Genomic DNA, 18541 nt, shown 5'->3' on the forward strand with positions numbered 1-18541 from the left:
TATCAACAACAATCAATGTAATATCAACAAAAATCACTGTAGTATCAACAGCAATCACTGTAGTATCAACAGCAATCACTGTAGTATCAACAACAATCACTGCAGTATCAGCAACAATCACTGTAGTATCAACAACTATCACTGTAGCATCAATAACAATCACTGTAGTATCGTCAACAATCACTGTAATAACAATCATTGCAGTATTAACGACAGCAATCACTGTAGTATCAACAGCAATCACTGTAGTATCAACAACAATCACTGTAGTGTCAACAACAATCACTGTAGTATCAACAACAATCACTGTAGTATCAACAACAATCACTGTAGTGTCAACAACAATCACTGTAATATCAACAAAAATCACTGTAGTATCAACAGCAATCACTGTAGTATCAACAACAATCACTGTAACATCAACAAAAATCACTGTAGTATCAACAGCAATCACTGTAGTATCAACAACAATCACTGTAATATCAACAATAATCACTGTAGTATCAACAGCAATCACTGTAGTATCAACAACAATCACTGTAGTATCAACAACAATCACTGTAGTATCAACAACAATCACTGAAGTATCAACAACAATCATTGTAGTATCAACAACAATCACTGTAGTATCAACTACAATCACTGTAGTATCAACAACAATCACTGTAGTATCAACAACAATCACTGTAGTATCAACAACAATCACTGTAGTATCAACAGCAATCACTGTAGTATCAACAACAATCATTGTAGTATCAACAACAATCACTGTGGTATCAACAGCAATCACTGTAGTATCAACAACAATCACTGTAGTATCAACAACAATCACTGTAGTATCAACAACTACCACTGTAGTATCAACAACAATCACTGTAGTATCAACAACAATCACTGTAGTATCAACAACAATCACTGTAGTATCGACAACAATCACTGTAGTATCAACAACAATCATTGTAGTATCAGCAACAATCACTGTAGTATCAACAACAATCACTGTAGTATCAACAACAATCACTGTAGTATCAACAACAATCACTGTAGTATCAACAACAATCACTGTAGTATCAACAACAATCACTGTAGTATCAACAACTACCACTGTAGTATCGACAACAATCACTGTAGTATCAACAACAATCACTGTAGTATCAACAACAATCACTGTAGTATCAACAACAATCACTGTAGTATCAACAACTACCACTGTAGTATCAACAACAATCACTGTAGTATCAACAACAATCACTGTAGTATCGACAACAATCACTGTAGTATCAACAACAATCACTGTAGTATCAACAACAATCACTGTAGTATCAACAACTACCACTGTAGTATCAACAACAATCACTGTAGTATGAACAACAATCACTGTAGTATCAACAACAATCACTGTAGTATCGACAACAATCTCCGTAGTATCAACATCACTGTAATGACAACAATCATTGCAGTATTAACAACAACAATCACTGTAGTATCAACAACAGTCACTGTAGTATCAACAACAATCACTGTAGTATCGACAGCAATCACTGTAATAACAATCATTGCAATATTAACAACAATCACTGTAGTATCAACAACAGTCATTGTAGTATCAACAACAGTCATTGTAGTATCAACAACAATCACTGTAGTATCGACAGCAATCACTGTAATAACAATCATTGCAATATTAACAACAATCGCTGTAGTATCAACAACAATCTCGGTAGTATCAACAACAATCACAGTATCAGCAGTAATTAATGTAGTATACCTGAAAGGGTTTCGGGGATCAACGCCCCCGGGGCCCAGTCTGTTACCAGACCTCGCTATGGATCAGGACCTGATCATCTAGGCTGATACTGCTGGCCGCACATAAACTGACGTACGAGCCGCATCCTGGCTGGTCAGGTACTGACTTCAGGTGCCTGTCCGGCTTCTTCTTGAAGACAGCCAGGGGTCTGTTGGTAATGCCCCTTGGTTATCCCACTTATTGTGTTGTATCCTAGAGTACTCGTGGCGCCTCTGCTTTTCATTGGAGGGATGTTGCATCTCATGCCGAGTCTTTTGCTTTCGTAGGGAGTGATTTTCGTGTGCAGATTTGCGACTAGTCCCTTTGGGATTTTCCAAATGTATATTATCATGTATCTTTCTCGCCTGTATTCCAGGGAGAACAAACCAAGGGCCTTTAACAGTTCCCAGTAAGATCAGAAGAAAGGAGAAACACTGCAGCAGGCCTACTGGCCCATACTGGGTCTTCAAATCCATCCCACTAACAAAAATATTTGCCCAACCCATTTTCAGTGTTATCCAAGCAAAAAGCTTTGATAACCCTTTTAACTCTTATGCAAGTCCCACTTAAATCCAACCTCTCACACTCATGTAGTTATCCAACTTAAATTTGATGCCACCTAAGGCTTTTAGCTTCAATTACCCTACAAGGCAGATTCTTCCACTCATCAATTACCCTATCTCCAAACCAGTACTTTCCTATATCCTTTCTAAATCTAAACTTATCTAATATGAATCCATTAATGCGGGCTCTCTCTTGGAGGGATACCCTCAAGACCTTATTTATATCACCTTCGTTAATTCCTATTTTCCACTTATACACTTCAAAAACGTCTCCCTTATTCTTTATCTTACAAGAGAATGTAATTTAAGGGACTTCAACCTTTCTCCATACGGAAGATTTCTTATGCTACGTAATTATTTTGTCATTCTTCGCTGAATGTGTTCTAACGAATTTATATACATTCTGTAATATGGAGATCAGAAATGAGCTGCGTAATCTAAGTGAGGCTTTATTAATGATGTGTAGAGCTGTAGTATAACCGCTGGGCTTCTGTTGCTAAAATTTCTTGATATAAATACCAGTAATCTGTTTGCCTTATTACATGCGCTAGGCATTGCTGTTTTGGTTTCAGGTTTCTGCTTACCATAATCCCCAAGTCCTCTTCGCTTTCTGTATGGCAAAGTTCTACATTATTTAATTTATAAACGTTAGGGTTATGGACATTCTCGAGTTTAGAACTTTGCATTTGTCTATAGTGAACTGCATCTGCCACTTTTCTGTCCACGACATGAGTTTGTCTAAACCCTCCTGAAGTTCAGTGACAATTCCCCTGAATCAATTATCCTATCTTCGTGTCATCAGCGAATTTGCTCATATCACTAGTAATTCCCTCGTTAAGGTCATTGATATATATTATAAATAACAATGAGCCTAAAATTGATCCCTGTGGAATACCACTTGTTACAGATGCCCACTCAGATTTTACTCCGTTTATGCACACTCGCTGCTTTCTGTTGGTGAGCCATAGACTTAATTAACCTGACTGTCCCCAACTAAAACAATGTTCTTACCTTCACTGGCGGTATTTGTCGTGACGTTCTCGACGGTCTTCGTTGGGATGGTCTTCGCTAGGGTGTCTAGGGTCTTCAACTCACACTTGTCTACCAATGTTGAGAAGGAATCTCTGATCACCACAGGAGTCTCCTGGACCTTCCTTAGTTTGAGCTTCGTTCCTTAGGTTCCAACCAGCATCCAGTCGTTGTTACGATCATTGACACGGCTGTTCTCGACGACGTTGCTCCGGGGATAATCCTTATACATTCCTTTCAGTCGCTGAATCTCTCTTCTTGCCTCCGTTAACTCTTCCTTAAGCTGATGATATAGCTTCTTGTAGTCGAGGGAAGCCATCATTACAATCTCAGTAAGCTAAGAACAGAGAGCACCCTAGACACGTGCTCTTGAAAACTATGTCAGGTCTGGCGTGGTCTTGGGGACCAGGTCAGGTCTAATGTGGTCAGGAGGACCAACTTGCCGTTTTCTGTGTTCGGTCTAACCCCAACGTCCCGTTTTATGTCTTGCAGGTTTGATCAGGTCGCGGGTGAGAGGAGCCGACGCATCTCAAGGGGAAACAATTTTCTTTCTGGACTCCCACTGTGAGGTGAACCAAGGGTGGGCCATTCCACTTCTCCACACTCTGCGACAGGTAGGTCGTTAGCGAGGCCAGGTTGGTCATTAGTGAGGCTAGGTTGGTCATTAGTGAGGCCAGATTGGTCATTAGTGAGGCCAGGCTGGCCATTAGTAAGGTCAGGTGGGCCATTTTCGAGGCCAGGTTGATCATTAGTGAGGTCGAGTTATTCGTAAAGTCATGAAACCTTAAACATGACCTCCCTCTCTCCTCTTTTACCTCTCTCACTTCTAACACCTCTCACACCTCCCTCACCTCTCACACTTCTCTCGCCTTTCACCTTTCCACTTACCAGAAAGGCAAATATGGCATAATCTGAACGTTCCTTATGGAAATGCAACGTAACGACGAACTTAGTGATGAACGGGAACTTTCTTATCAACCCAGAGAGCCACAAAAGCCACTTAAGGATTCCGTCCAGCAGAAAAGAAACAATCTAAGGTCCAACAAACAATGTAAGAAATCAAAACGAAAACAAAATAGCATGGATTAATGCAGAACAAGTGGGACTGAAGTAAGTGGAGAACAGTACAGAGGGATGAAGAATGAATACCTTAAACTCAAGAGAGACACAAAAGCTTAACTGTGATCCTTTCTTAATAATTTCTGTATATTTGTGCCTATCTTCATACACAAGTATGTTACATTTAAGTTTCAGGCTATTTAGAGCAAATAAGCAATTATCATACAAAGTAACATATGTGTAAATTACCTAGGATAACCCCCAAAAAAATTCAGACAAAGTGACTTGTTTCCATAGAGGCCCTTGAGGAAAGAGAGTCACTTACAATTACACTGTGTTTGGTGGTAGTTTCCACAAGCTTGACAGTCACAAGTATGATAAACAGCTCAGTTTGTAAGGTGGAAGCCCAGTTATTAATTCTAACACACCTTTGTATTATAGTACCATCAAGCTGGTTTACGGTAACAACACTTCCCGCCCTACCACTGTCAGGGTTAAGGGAGACAGCGTATATAAGTCTGTGTTAGTATTCTTTGATCTAAGATCGTATAGGTGTTCCAGATTACTGATTTTAGATTGTGCATGATTAGTTTCATGTGAGTTACTCTTCATCCTCTTCCCTCCTCTCCCATCTTCGTGGTGTCACCTCTACTCCTGTCTTCTATCTCTCATGCGCACACTGTTAGATTGGTCACAACCTCTTATACATGAGCATTTCCTGCTCTCTTAATGTGTGTGTGTGTGTGTGTGTGTGTGTGTGTGTGTGTGTGTGTGTGTGTGTGTGTGTGTGTGTGTGCGTATGTGTGTTTGTAGTGCTGTGTTGTGGTCCCCCACACAGCTGCCTCACTCTTAACAAAGCAAATAATAGACATCTTACTCTCTTCCTCTTTTTCGTTCTCATTTTTCTCTTTCTAAATGATTTACAGCTGAGATGACTCTTCACATTCAAAGATCTTAGGGAATAAGTATAGTAAGTTAAGTAAATCTCTGCGCGTTCCTTAGTTATCCACAGTGCTAAAACTGAGCCCATAACTGTCACCCCCATGATGAGGTGATGTACACACGTATAACTGTAACCCCCATGATGAGGTGGTATACACACTTATAACTGTCACTGACCCCCATGAGGTGGTATATGCACACTTATAACTGTGACCCCCATAGCTAAGTGCTATATGTAAGGGATCTTGAGCATACTCAACCAATTTATGTACTATTTGCAAACACATGAATGAAAGATTCTCAGCTTAAGTGACGGTTCACTGTCCCTCGCAGCCACCACCGAGTCCTTCCTTAAAGTGGAGCCGTATATGCTCTGGCCCTGGACTGTGGGAATTCAAGTAAGCATAAGTACATAATTGCCCAAAAGGAGCGTATATTTCAACATTTCACTTTAACGTAATGCTGAATAGATGGACACTTGTTTGGGCACAATGGCCCATGGATAACAGGGTGTACTGGTAAATCTAGACACTATACACCCTAACTATCTGCTGTAGCCCACCTAACTAGGTGCTTAACTGATTAGACTTACCTGGGTATTTGTATCTGACCCGCAAGTTTTTCCTGGCTTGTGGTAGGGAAAATTTCATCCCGATATCATTGTCTTGATTGAAGTGGTAGTGTCTGATGGTTGCCTGTCTCTCATTGAAGATTGTTCGCAACACACACTGCTACACTACCCCAGGATCAAGAATAGTCTTTGTTTCATGGTATTTCACAACAGGAAAACCTGTCACACTTCATTGTGTCATTAGTTCCACTACAAATTGTTGAGATTGTCACTGAACAAGAAACAAAATGTGTGGATCACTAGTGCTCTTTGTCCATTCTCCTCGCTTGAAGCACGTTTCCCCTTCCATTCCTGAAGTCTGTCTGCCCTGCGTAGCGCCCCCAGCCCAAACTTCGCCCTCCTTACAAACGATTTGCTGAATTCATCATTATTACTCTTCCTTGGTAAACACTGCAACAGTATTTAATACAAGATAGCAAATTTCTTGTTATCTAGTAATAGACGACAATTTATAATAGCTATGGAAAATTTAAATATTACATGGATGAACCTCATTACATACATACCAGTAAATGGTAACAAAGATAATTATTCTTTATCAAGGTTATAGAGACATGTAGGAATTTTAGGACACTCTAGGTCGCAAATAATGTCTCCCTTCGATACCTACTGTCATATCTCCATAAGTCGCTCTGGACCTATATTAATTTCTAGTGAAATATACATCACAAGGAATTCTGGTAAACATTAATATATGTTAAATTTAATAAATGACTACATATACATTGAAGGAGAATTTATAATAATACCACTCACCAATTTGTCTGGAGATTACTTGGAGTGTCATACACAAACCCTCTGCCTAAAATATGAAGAAAATACTGGCCAGAATTTCAACATAAATAGACATGACTTAGCTAGGGTTCTCTGGCTGTCCTGTCCACTCGCCTTCTCAAGTTATGCAAGACTGCAATTCCAACAATTTCTGCTCCTATTTGGGAGGTTTCAACCACAATTTAACCTCCGGAGCGACGAAATTAATGCACATTTCACTCGCGTGCCTTCAGCCCAGTTCAAAACAATGGTGTCTCTTTCCCCAGCGACCTTCACCAATTTCGCTGGTTCTTTATTTATTTACAAATTAATTTTTATTACCTACAATATATTCCATCAATTTACATACAAAATACTCTGTATTTTCGGATAATATACAATATTTCCCACAATAGCCTCAACTCGTAAATAAAGTGGATGCGGGGTTTTCCTTAGTTTCCTGCTAAGGTAAAGAGAGTAAAACGCCAGGAGGGTTGAGTCTCTTAAGCCCATCAGGGGGCTGAAAGGGGCTGATACCCCCCCATTATGGAGAAATTTTCTCCACACTACACACACAACGATGAACGTTGTATTTATACAAGGTATCTTCCAATAGGTGCTTTATCAAGTACCAAGTGAGTGAAACATCACCTGTATAGTGTTCCCTGGGGATGGGGTCTCAGACCAGTTACAGGTGTCTACATAATGATATTTAATAACAAACACTCAATATATTTAAGGCAGTGGTGCGGGTCTTCAGACGTAGGTCTCTTTCTGTTTACATTTGAGCAGGACCACGGTCCCAGGACCACGGTCCCATGACCACAGTCCCAGGACCGAAGCGTTTTCATTATCTCCTTATTGGAAGAAAATTCATGTCTCTCCCACTACTGTTCAGTATCTACACCTTTATATCCATACCTATATATATCCACACCTCCACTGTTAGATCTACATCCATTTATCCACTGCTGGGTGTGTCTTGTGCTGAGAACGTCAGCAGTGTCTGGTAACACTGCTGGGTGTGTCTTGTGCTGAGAACGTCAGCAGCGTCTGGTAACACTGCTGGGTGTGTCTTGTGCTGAGAACGTCAGCAGTGTCTGGTAACACTGCTGGGTGTGTCTTGTGCTGAGAACGTCAGCAGCGTCTGGTAATACTGCTGGGTGTGTCTTGTGCTGAGAACGTCAGCAGTGTCTGGTAACACTGCTGGGTGTGTCTTGTGCTGAGAACGTCAGCAGTGCCTGGTAACACTGCTGGGTGTGTCTTGTGCTGAGAACGTCAGCAGTGTCTGGTAACACTGCTGGGTGTGTCTTGTGCTGAGAACGTCAGCAGTGTCTGGTAACACTGCTGGGTGTGTCTTGTGCTGAGAACGTCAGCAGTGTCTGGTAACACTGCTGGGTGTGTCTTGTGCTGAGAACGTCAGCAGTGTCTGGTAACACTGCTGGGTGTGTCTTGTGCTGAGAACGTCAGCAGTGTCTGGTAACACTGCTGGGTGTGTCTTGTGCTGAGAACGTCAGCAGTGTCTGGTAACACTGCTGGGTGTGTCCTGTGCTGAGAACGTCAGCAGTGTCTGGTAACACTGCTGGGTGTGTCTTGTGCTGAAAACGTCAGCAGCGTCTGGTAACACTGCTGGGTGTGTCTTGTGCTGAGAACGTAAGCAGTGTCTGGTAACACTGCTGGGTGTGTCCTGTGCTGAGAACGTAAGCAGTGTCTGGTAACACTGCTGGGTGTGTCTTGTGCTGAGAACGTCAGCAGTGTCTGGTAACACTGCTGGATGTGTCTTGTGCTGAGAACGTCAGCAGTGTCTGGTAACACTGCTGGGTGTGTCCTGTGCTGAGAACGTCAGCAGTGTCTGGTAACACTGCTGGGTGTGTCTTGTGCTGAGAACGTCAGCAGCGTCTGGTAACACTGCTGGGTGTGTCTTGTGCTGAGAACGTAAGCAGTGTCTGGTAACACTGCTGGGTGTGTCCTGTGCTGAGAACGTAAGCAGTGTCTGGTAACACTGCTGGGTGTGTCTTGTGCTGAGAACGTCAGCAGTGTCTGGTAACACTGCTCGGTGTGTCTTGTGCTGAGAACGTCAGCAGTGTCTGGTAACACTGCTGGGTGTGTCCTGTGCTGAGAACGTCAGCAGTGTCTGGTAACACTGCTGGGTGTGTCTTGTGCTGAGAACGTCAGCAGTGTCTGGTAACACTGCTGGATGTGTCTTGTGCTGAGAACGTCAGCAGTGTCTGGTAACACTGCTGGGTGTGTCCTGTGCTGAGAACGTCAGCAGCGTCTGGTAACACTGCTGGGTGTGTCTTGTGCTGAGAACGTCAGCAGTGTCTGGTAACACTGCTGGGTGTGTCCTGTGCTGAGAACGTCAGCAGTGTCTGGTAACACTGCTGGGTGTGTCTTGTGCTGAGAACGTCAGCAGTGTCTGGTAACACTGCTGGATGTGTCTTGTGCTGAGAACGTCAGCAGTGTCTGGTAACACTGCTGGGTGTGTCCTGTGCTGAGAACGTCAGCAGCGTCTGGTAACACTGCTGGGTGTGTCTTGTGCTGAGAACGTAAGCAGTGTCTGGTAACACTGCTGGGTGTGTCTTGTGCTAAGACCGTCAGCAGTGTCTGGTAACACTGCTGGGTGTGTCTTGTGCTGAGACCGTCAGCAGTGTCTGGTAACACTGCTGGGTGTGTCTTGTGCTGAGAACGTCAGCAGTGTCTGGTAAAACTGCTGGGTGTGTCCTGTGCTGAGAACGTCAGCAGTGTCTGGTAACACTGCTGGGTGTGTCTTGTGCTGAGAACGTAAGCAGTGTCTGGTAACACTGCTGGGTGTGTCTTGTGCTGAGAACGTCAGCAGTGTCTGGTAACACTGCTGGGTGTGTCTTGTGCTGAGACCGTCAGCAGTGTCTGGTAACACTGCTGGGTGTGTCTTGTGCTGAGACCGTCAGCAGTGTCTGGTAACACTGCTGGGTGTGTCTTGTGCTGAGACCGTCAGCAGTGTCTGGTAACACTGCTGGGTGTGTCTTGTGGTGAGAACGTCAGCAGTGTCTGGTAACACTGCTGGGTGTGTCTTGTGCTGAGAACGTCAGCAGTGTCTGGTAACACTGCTGGGTGTGTCTTGTGCTGAGAACGTCAGCAGTGTCTGGTAACACTGCTGGGTGTGTCTTGTGCTGAGAACGTCAGCAGTGTCTGGTAACACTGCTGGGTGTGTCTTGTGCTGAGAACGTCAGCAGTGTCTGGTAACACTGCTGGGTGTGTCTTGTGCTGAGAACGTCAGCAGTGCCTGGTAACACTGCTGGGTGTGTCTTGTGCTGAGAACGTCAGCAGTGTCTGGTAACACTGCTGGGTGTGTCTTGTGCTGAGAACGTCAGCAGTGTCTGGTAACACTGCTGGGTGTGTCTTGTGCTGAGAACGTCAGCAGTGTCTGGTAACACTGCTGGGTGTGTCTTGTGCTGAGAACGTCAGCAGTGTCTGGTAACACTGCTGGGTGTGTCATGTGCTGAGAACGTCAGCAGTGTCTGGTAACACTGCTGGGTGTGTCTTGTGCTGAGAACGTCAGCAGTGTCTGGTAACACTGCTGGGTGTGTCTTGTGCTGAGAACGTCAGCAGTGTCTGGTAACACTGCTGGGTGTGTCCTGTGCTGAGAACGTCAGCAGTGTCTGGTAACACTGCTGGGTGTGTCTTGTGCTGAGAACGTCAGCAGCGTCTGGTAACACTGCTGGGTGTGTCTTGTGCTGAGAACGTAAGCAGTGTCTGGTAACACTGCTGGGTGTGTCCTGTGCTGAGAACGTAAGCAGTGTCTGGTAACACTGCTGGGTGTGTCTTGTGCTGAGAACGTCAGCAGTGTCTGGTAACACTGCTGGATGTGTCTTGTGCTGAGAACGTCAGCAGTGTCTGGTAACACTGCTGGGTGTGTCCTGTGCTGAGAACGTCAGCAGTGTCTGGTAACACTGCTGGGTGTGTCTTGTGCTGAGAACGTCAGCAGCGTCTGGTAACACTGCTGGGTGTGTCTTGTGCTGAGAACGTAAGCAGTGTCTGGTAACACTGCTGGGTGTGTCCTGTGCTGAGAACGTAAGCAGTGTCTGGTAACACTGCTGGGTGTGTCTTGTGCTGAGAACGTCAGCAGTGTCTGGTAACACTGCTGGGTGTGTCTTGTGCTGAGAACGTCAGCAGTGTCTGGTAACACTGCTGGGTGTGTCCTGTGCTGAGAACGTCAGCAGTGTCTGGTAACACTGCTGGGTGTGTCTTGTGCTGAGAACGTCAGCAGTGTCTGGTAACACTGCTGGATGTGTCTTGTGCTGAGAACGTCAGCAGTGTCTGGTAACACTGCTGGGTGTGTCCTGTGCTGAGAACGTCAGCAGCGTCTGGTAACACTGCTGGGTGTGTCTTGTGCTGAGAACGTCAGCAGTGTCTGGTAACACTGCTGGGTGTGTCCTGTGCTGAGAACGTCAGCAGTGTCTGGTAACACTGCTGGGTGTGTCTTGTGCTGAGAACGTCAGCAGTGTCTGGTAACACTGCTGGATGTGTCTTGTGCTGAGAACGTCAGCAGTGTCTGGTAACACTGCTGGGTGTGTCCTGTGCTGAGAACGTCAGCAGCGTCTGGTAACACTGCTGGGTGTGTCTTGTGCTGAGAACGTAAGCAGTGTCTGGTAACACTGCTGGGTGTGTCTTGTGCTGAGAACGTCAGCAGTGTCTGGTAACACTGCTGGGTGTGTCTTGTGCTAAGACCGTCAGCAGTGTCTGGTAACACTGCTGGGTGTGTCTTGTGCTGAGACCGTCAGCAGTGTCTGGTAACACTGCTGGGTGTGTCTTGTGCTGAGAACGTCAGCAGTGTCTGGTAACACTGCTGGGTGTGTCCTGTGCTGAGAACGTCAGCAGTGTCTGGTAACACTGCTGGGTGTGTCTTGTGCTGAGAACGTAAGCAGTGTCTGGTAACACTGCTGGGTGTGTCTTGTGCTGAGAACGTCAGCAGTGTCTGGTAACACTGCTGGGTGTGTCTTGTGCTGAGACCGTCAGCAGTGTCTGGTAACACTGCTGGGTGTGTCTTGTGCTGAGACCGTCAGCAGTGTCTGGTAACACTGCTGGGTGTGTCTTGTGCTGAGACCGTCAGCAGTGTCTGGTAACACTGCTGGGTGTGTCTTGTGGTGAGAACGTCAGCAGTGTCTGGTAACACTGCTGGGTGTGTCTTGTGCTGAGACCGTCAGCAGTGTCTGGTAACACTGCTGGGTGTGTCTTGTGCTGAGAACGTCAGCAGTGTCTGGTAACACTGCTGGGTGTGTCTTGTGCTGAGAACGTCAGCAGTGTCTGGTAACACTGCTGGGTGTGTCTTGTGCTGAGAACGTCAGCAGTGTCTGGTAACACTGCTGGGTGTGTCTTGTGCTGAGAACGTCAGCAGTGCCTGGTAACACTGCTGGGTGTGTCTTGTGCTGAGAACGTCAGCAGTGTCTGGTAACACTGCTGGGTGTGTCTTGTGCTGAGAACGTCAGCAGTGTCTGGTAACACTGCTGGGTGTGTCTTGTGCTGAGAACGTCAGCAGTGTCTGGTAACACTGCTGGGTGTGTCTTGTGCTGAGAACGTCAGCAGTGTCTAGTAACACTGCTGGGTGTGTCTTGTGCTGAGAACGTCAGCAGTGTCTGGTAACACTGCTGGGTGTGTCTTGTGCTGAGAACGTCAGCAGTGTCTGGTAACACTGCTGGGTGTGTCTTGTGCTGAGAACGTCAGCAGTGTCTGGTAACACTGCTGGGTATGTCTTGTACTGAGAACGTCAGCAGTGTCTGGTAACACTGCTGGGTGTGTCTTGTGCTGAGAACGTCAGCAGTGTCTGGTAACACTGCTGGGTGTGTCTTGTGCTGAGAACGTCAGCAGTGTCTGGTAACACTGCTGGGTGTGTCTTGTGCTGGTCTTGCATTACCCACCTCACTTATGCTGATAGAAAACGTGATGTTGGTCACCACGTAATAATTATGCGAAACGCCTCTGTGTGTACTAGTTACCAGTTGTCAAAGATACTTGTCTGTAGAGACTTAGTGTGTCCTGTGCAGTTATAAGGACTAGTAAGTAAGTTTACTCAGGTACAGGTACACATTAATACAGTTACATAAATTATCAGACATAGTAGCATATGTGTACATTACCCAGGATGACCCCAAAAAAGGTCAGAGTGACTTATTTCCATTGGGGTCCCTGTGATAATTGTTATTTAAATTTAAAAGTTAAAACAGATAAGTAGTTTGACTATGTGAAAAGTAGTTACAATAAAAGGATATATACTAGGGGTAAGGTAAATTCATTTATTTACATTAACATCAAAGACAGGATCAGATCATAGTACGTGTGTGTTAGAAGTACAAGAAATCTCTCTTTCTGTAGCCACATTCATTAAGTACCTTTTTTATTTATTTATTTATTTAGAAATTATAGCATACAAACAGAGGTACAAAAAATACAGGTAAGAGCAGCATGCCAAAGCCACTTATATGCATAGCATTACGGGCTGGCTTAAAATTAACTTAAGATTAACTAAGCAATGATGAAATCAGTGATAAGACATTATTGTAAACAGATAACTATAAAATACAAATGAGTATTGCAAAGACAGGTCATATGGTTGCATGCATTGCTGTTCATTCAGTAGAATGGAGTATTCTGTTAGGTAGTGTATTTAAAAAAATAACAAAGTTAGGGTTAACATTTGTGTGATATAATTGTGAGTAACATTTAGGATATACAATTTATATGGTTCAGTTATTCAGTATTTATTTGGTTTTGAGTGAGTAAGTGATCTTTGAGAAGAGACTTGAATTTATAAACAGGTAGTGTTTCTTTTATATTTACAGGTAATGAATTCCAGATTTTAGGGCCTTTTATGTGCATTGAGTTTTTGCATAGCGTGAGATGGACACGAGGAACATCAAAGAGTGATCTGTGCCTTGTATTATGGTCATGTGTTCTGTTGAGGTTGGCAAGGAGATGTTTGAGGGGAGGGTTAATATCAGAGTTAAGTGTTCTATGTATGTAATAGGTGCAGTAATAAGTATGGATGTTTTGTATGGTGAGTAGGTTGAGTGTTTTGAATATTGGTGGAGTGTGCTGCCTGTAGTGAGAATTTGTTATCATTCTAACTGGCTCATGCTATGACAAGCTTTGACATGTGCTGCTGAGAGGGGCCAATATATCTGTAATACGAAGGGCGGCACTGGTCAGAGAAACAGAAAATATCTAACTTAACTTTAAGGAATCTTACAGGAGACAAGAATCTCAAAAAGAACTAAAAGCCTTAAAGGAAACTGAAGAAAAAACTATTACTTCTCTTATGCCAAATCTAAGGGTAAAACAACATCCAGTATTGAGCCCCGGCTTAGGCGGGATGGAATATACACATGACAGAAAATAAACGAGTGAGAAAATAAAGTACCAACACGACTCAGTGTTCAGCGAGCCGTTACCCAGACTAAGAGCCGACAATCTAAATGAATTCTTTATGACCAAGACTCAAAATTTGGTTATCTCAAAAATCTGATATTATCCTAACACTTAAGACTTTGAAAAGGCAATAAATGACATCCCCATGCATTCTGCCCCAGGCCCAGACTCACGGAACTCCGTGTTCATCAGTAACCGCAAGTAGCCCCTATTGCATGCCTTCAGCATTCTATAGAGGAGCATGAACAGTCATCCCACACTCACTAAAAACAACAAACATAACCTCACTCTATAAAGGTGGCAGTAAAGAAATTGCAAAGAACTAGAGACAGTTAGCACTAACATCCCAAATCATAAAAATCTTTGAAAGATTTCTAAGAAGCAAGATCGCCAACCACCTTCATACCCATCAGTTACACAATGCAGGGCAACACGGGTTTAGAGCAGGTTGCTCCTGCCTGTCCCAACTACTGGACCACTATGACAAGGTCTGGATGCTATATAAGATAAAGAAAATGCAGATGTAGTATACGCAGACTTTATGAAAGCTTTTGACGAGTGCGACCACGGTGTAATAGCGCACAAAATGCGTGATAAAGGAATAACAGGAAAAGTTGGTAGATGGATCTATAACTTCCTAACAAATAGAACACAAATGTAATAGTAAACATAGTAAAGTCTGAGGCAGCTATGGTGAAAAGTTCTCTTCCACAAGGCACAGTTCTCGCTCCCATCCTATTCCTCGTCCTATCTGACATAGACAGAGATGTAAGCCATAGCTTCGTGTCTTTGCTGATGACACCCGAACTATCATGACAGTGTCCTCCATCGAAGACACCGCAAGACTCCAAGCGGACATCAACTAAATCTTCAAATAGGCCACTTAAACAATATGAAGTTCAATGACGAGAAATTTCAACTACTCAGATATGGAAAACTTGAGGAAATTAAAACTGCGTCAGGGTATACAACAAATTCTAACCATACAATAGAGCGAAAAAGTAATGTGAAGGACCTGGGAGTGATAATGTCAGAGGATCTCACCTTCAAAGACCACGACAATATATCTACCTCATCTGCTAGGAAGATGATAGGATGGATAATGAGAACCTTCAAAACTAGGGACGCCAAGCCCATGATGATTCTCTTCAAATCACTTGTTCTCTCTAGGCTGGAATACTACTGTACACTAACTGCCCCCTTCAAGGCAGGCGAAATTGCTGACCTGCAAACTGTACAAAGAACTTTCACGGCACACATAAGTACGATAAAGCACCTAAATTACTGGGAACGGTTGAAGTCTCTTGATTTGTATTCCCTGGAACTCAGGCGAGAAAGATACATGATAATATACACTTGGAAAATTCTAGAGGGATTGGTACTAAACTCGCACACGAAAATCACTCCCTATGAAAGCAAAAGACTTGGCAGGAGATGTAACATTCCCCCAGTGAAAAGCAAGGGCGCCACAAGTACACTGAGAGACAACACAGTAACTGTCAGGGGCCCAAGACTATTCAACTGCCTCCCATCATACATAAGGGGGATTACCAATAGACCCCTGGCTGTCTCCAAGAAGGCGCTGGACAGGCACCTAAAGTCAGTATCTGACCAGCCGGGTTGTGGTTCGTATGTCATTTTGCGTGTGGTCAGCAGTAACAGTCTGGTTGAACAGACCCTGATGCAACACGAGGCCTGGTTTCAGACCGGGTCGCGGGGGTGTTGACCCCCGAAACCCTCTCCAGGTGCAGATAGTCTATTCCACTCCTTTACTGCTGTACAATAAAATGTGTTTGAAGCCTGACCACTGACTGTGGGTATTACAAAGTTGTTGATCTTGACAATTTGTTTCCTGTTTCTCAGGTATGACTTAACCACCGTCTACAGATCCTATGGCGATAGTTTGTAGTTTCTTACATAATATATTATGACAGTGTAGACCATCTAGTACCAACATAACAGTGTAGACCATCCAGTACCATCATGACAGTGAAGACCATCCAGTACCACCGTGACAGCGTAGACTATCCAGTACCATCATGAGAGTGAAGACCATCCAGTACCACCATGAGAGTGAAGACCATCCAGTACCATCATAACAGTGAAGACCATCCAGTACCACCATGACAGAGTAGATCACCCAGTACCACCATGACAGTGAAGACCATCCAGTACCACCATGATAGTGTAGACCATCCAGTACCATCATGACAGTGAAGACCATCCAGTACCACCATGACAGCGTAGACCATCCAGTACCATCGTGACAGTGTAGACTATCCAGTACCATCATGACAGTGAAGACCATCCAGTACCATCATGACAGTGAAGACCACCCAGTGCCATCATGACAGTGAAGACCATCCAGTACCATCATGACAGTGAAGACCATCCAGTACCATCATGACAGTGTAGACCATCCAGTACCATCATGACAGTGAAGACCATCCAGTACCACCATGACAGTGTAGACCATCCAGTACCATTATGACAGTGTAGACCATCCAGTACCGTCATGACAGTGTAGACCATCCAGTACCATCATGACAGTGTAGACCACCCAGTACCATCATGACAGTGTAGACCATCCAGTACCATCATGACAGTGAAGACCATCCAGTACCATCATGACAGTGAAGACCATCCAGTACCATCATGAGAGTGTAGACCATCCAGTACCATCATGACAGTGAAAACCATCCAGTACCACCATGACAGTGTAGACCATCCAGTACCATTATGACAGTGTAGACCATCAAGTACCGTCATGACAGTGAAGACCATCCAGTACCATCATGACAGTGTAGACCACCCAGTACCATCATGACAGTGTAGACCATCCAGTACCGTCATGACAGTGAAGACCATCCAGTACCATCATGACAGTGAAGACCATCCAGTACCATCATGACAGTGAAGACCATCCAGTACCATCATGACAGTGTAGACCATCCAGTACCACAGTGACAGTGTAGACCACCCAGTACCATCATGACAGTGTAGACCATCCAGTACCATCATGACAGTGTAGACCATCCAGTACCATCATGACAGTGAAGACCATCCAGTACCATCATGACAGTGAAGACCATCCAGTACCATCATGACAGTGAAGACCATCCAGTACCATCATGACAGTGAAGACCATCCAGTACCACCATGACAGTGTAGACCACCCAGTACCATCATGACAGTGTAGACCATCCAGTACCGTCATGACAGTGAAGACCATCCAGTACCATCATGACAGTGAAGACCATCCAGTACCATCATGACAGTGAAGACCATCCAGTACCACCATGACAGTGTAGACCATCCAGTACCATCATGACAGTGTAGACCACCCAGTACCATCATGACAGTGTAGACCATCCAGTACCACCATGACAGTGTAGACCATCCAGTACCATCATGACAGTGAAGACCATCCAGTACCATCATGACAGTGAAGACCATCCAGTACCATCATGACAGTGAAGACCATCCAGTACCACCATGACAGTGTAGACCATCCAGTACCGTCATGACAGTGTAGACCATCCAGTACCATCATGACAGTGTAGACCACCCAGTACCATCATGACAGTGTAGACCATCCAGTACCATCATGACAGTGTAGACCATCCAGTACCATCATGACAGTGAAGACCATCCAGTACCATCATGACAGTGAAGACCATCCAGTACCATCATGACAGTGTAGACCATCCAGTACCATCATGACAGTGAAGACCATCCAGTACCACCATGACAGTGTAGACCATCCAGTACCATTATGACAGTGTAGACCATCCAGTACCGTCATGACAGTGAAGACCATCCAGTACCATCATGACAGTGTAGACCACCCAGTACCATCATGACAGTGTAGACCATCCAGTACCGTCATGACAGTGAAGACCATCCAGTACCATCATGACAGTGTAGATCATCCAGTACCATCATGACAGTGTAGATCATCCAGTACCATCATGACAGTGTAGATCATCCAGTACCATCATGACAGTGTAGATCATCCAGTACCATCATGACAGTGTAGATCATCCAGTACCGTCATGACAGTGTAGATCATCCAGTACCATCATGACAGTGTAGATCATCCAGTACCATCATGACAGTGTAGATCATCCAGTACCATCATGACAGTGTAGATCATCCAGTACCGTCATGACAGTGTAGATCATCCAGTACCATCATGACAGTGTAGATCATCCAGTACCATCATGACAGTGTAGATCATCCAGTACCGTCATGACAGTGTAGATCATCCAGTACCATCATGACAGTGTAGATCATCCAGTACCGTCATGACAGTGTAGATCATCCAGTACCGTCATGACAGTGAAAACCATCCAGTACCATCATGACAGTGTAGAC

The 18541-nt window shown here is 44.4% G+C and overlaps 1 protein-coding gene across 1 annotated transcript in view; it reads left to right on the top strand.

Moving 5' to 3' along the window:
* The window catches only part of LOC128691982 (polypeptide N-acetylgalactosaminyltransferase 14), a 194903-nt gene that overhangs the window by 23012 nt on the left and 153350 nt on the right, over positions 1-18541 (top strand). Inside the window, exon 9 of the mRNA XM_070085357.1 lies at positions 3871-3992. Within this exon, the coding sequence (XP_069941458.1) occupies positions 3871-3992 (122 nt within the window). The remainder of the gene's footprint in view (positions 1-3870; positions 3993-18541) is intronic.

Source organism: Cherax quadricarinatus, chromosome 15 (genome assembly GCF_038502225.1).
Source record: "Cherax quadricarinatus isolate ZL_2023a chromosome 15, ASM3850222v1, whole genome shotgun sequence".
Classification (NCBI taxonomy): Eukaryota; Metazoa; Arthropoda; class Malacostraca; order Decapoda; family Parastacidae; genus Cherax; species Cherax quadricarinatus.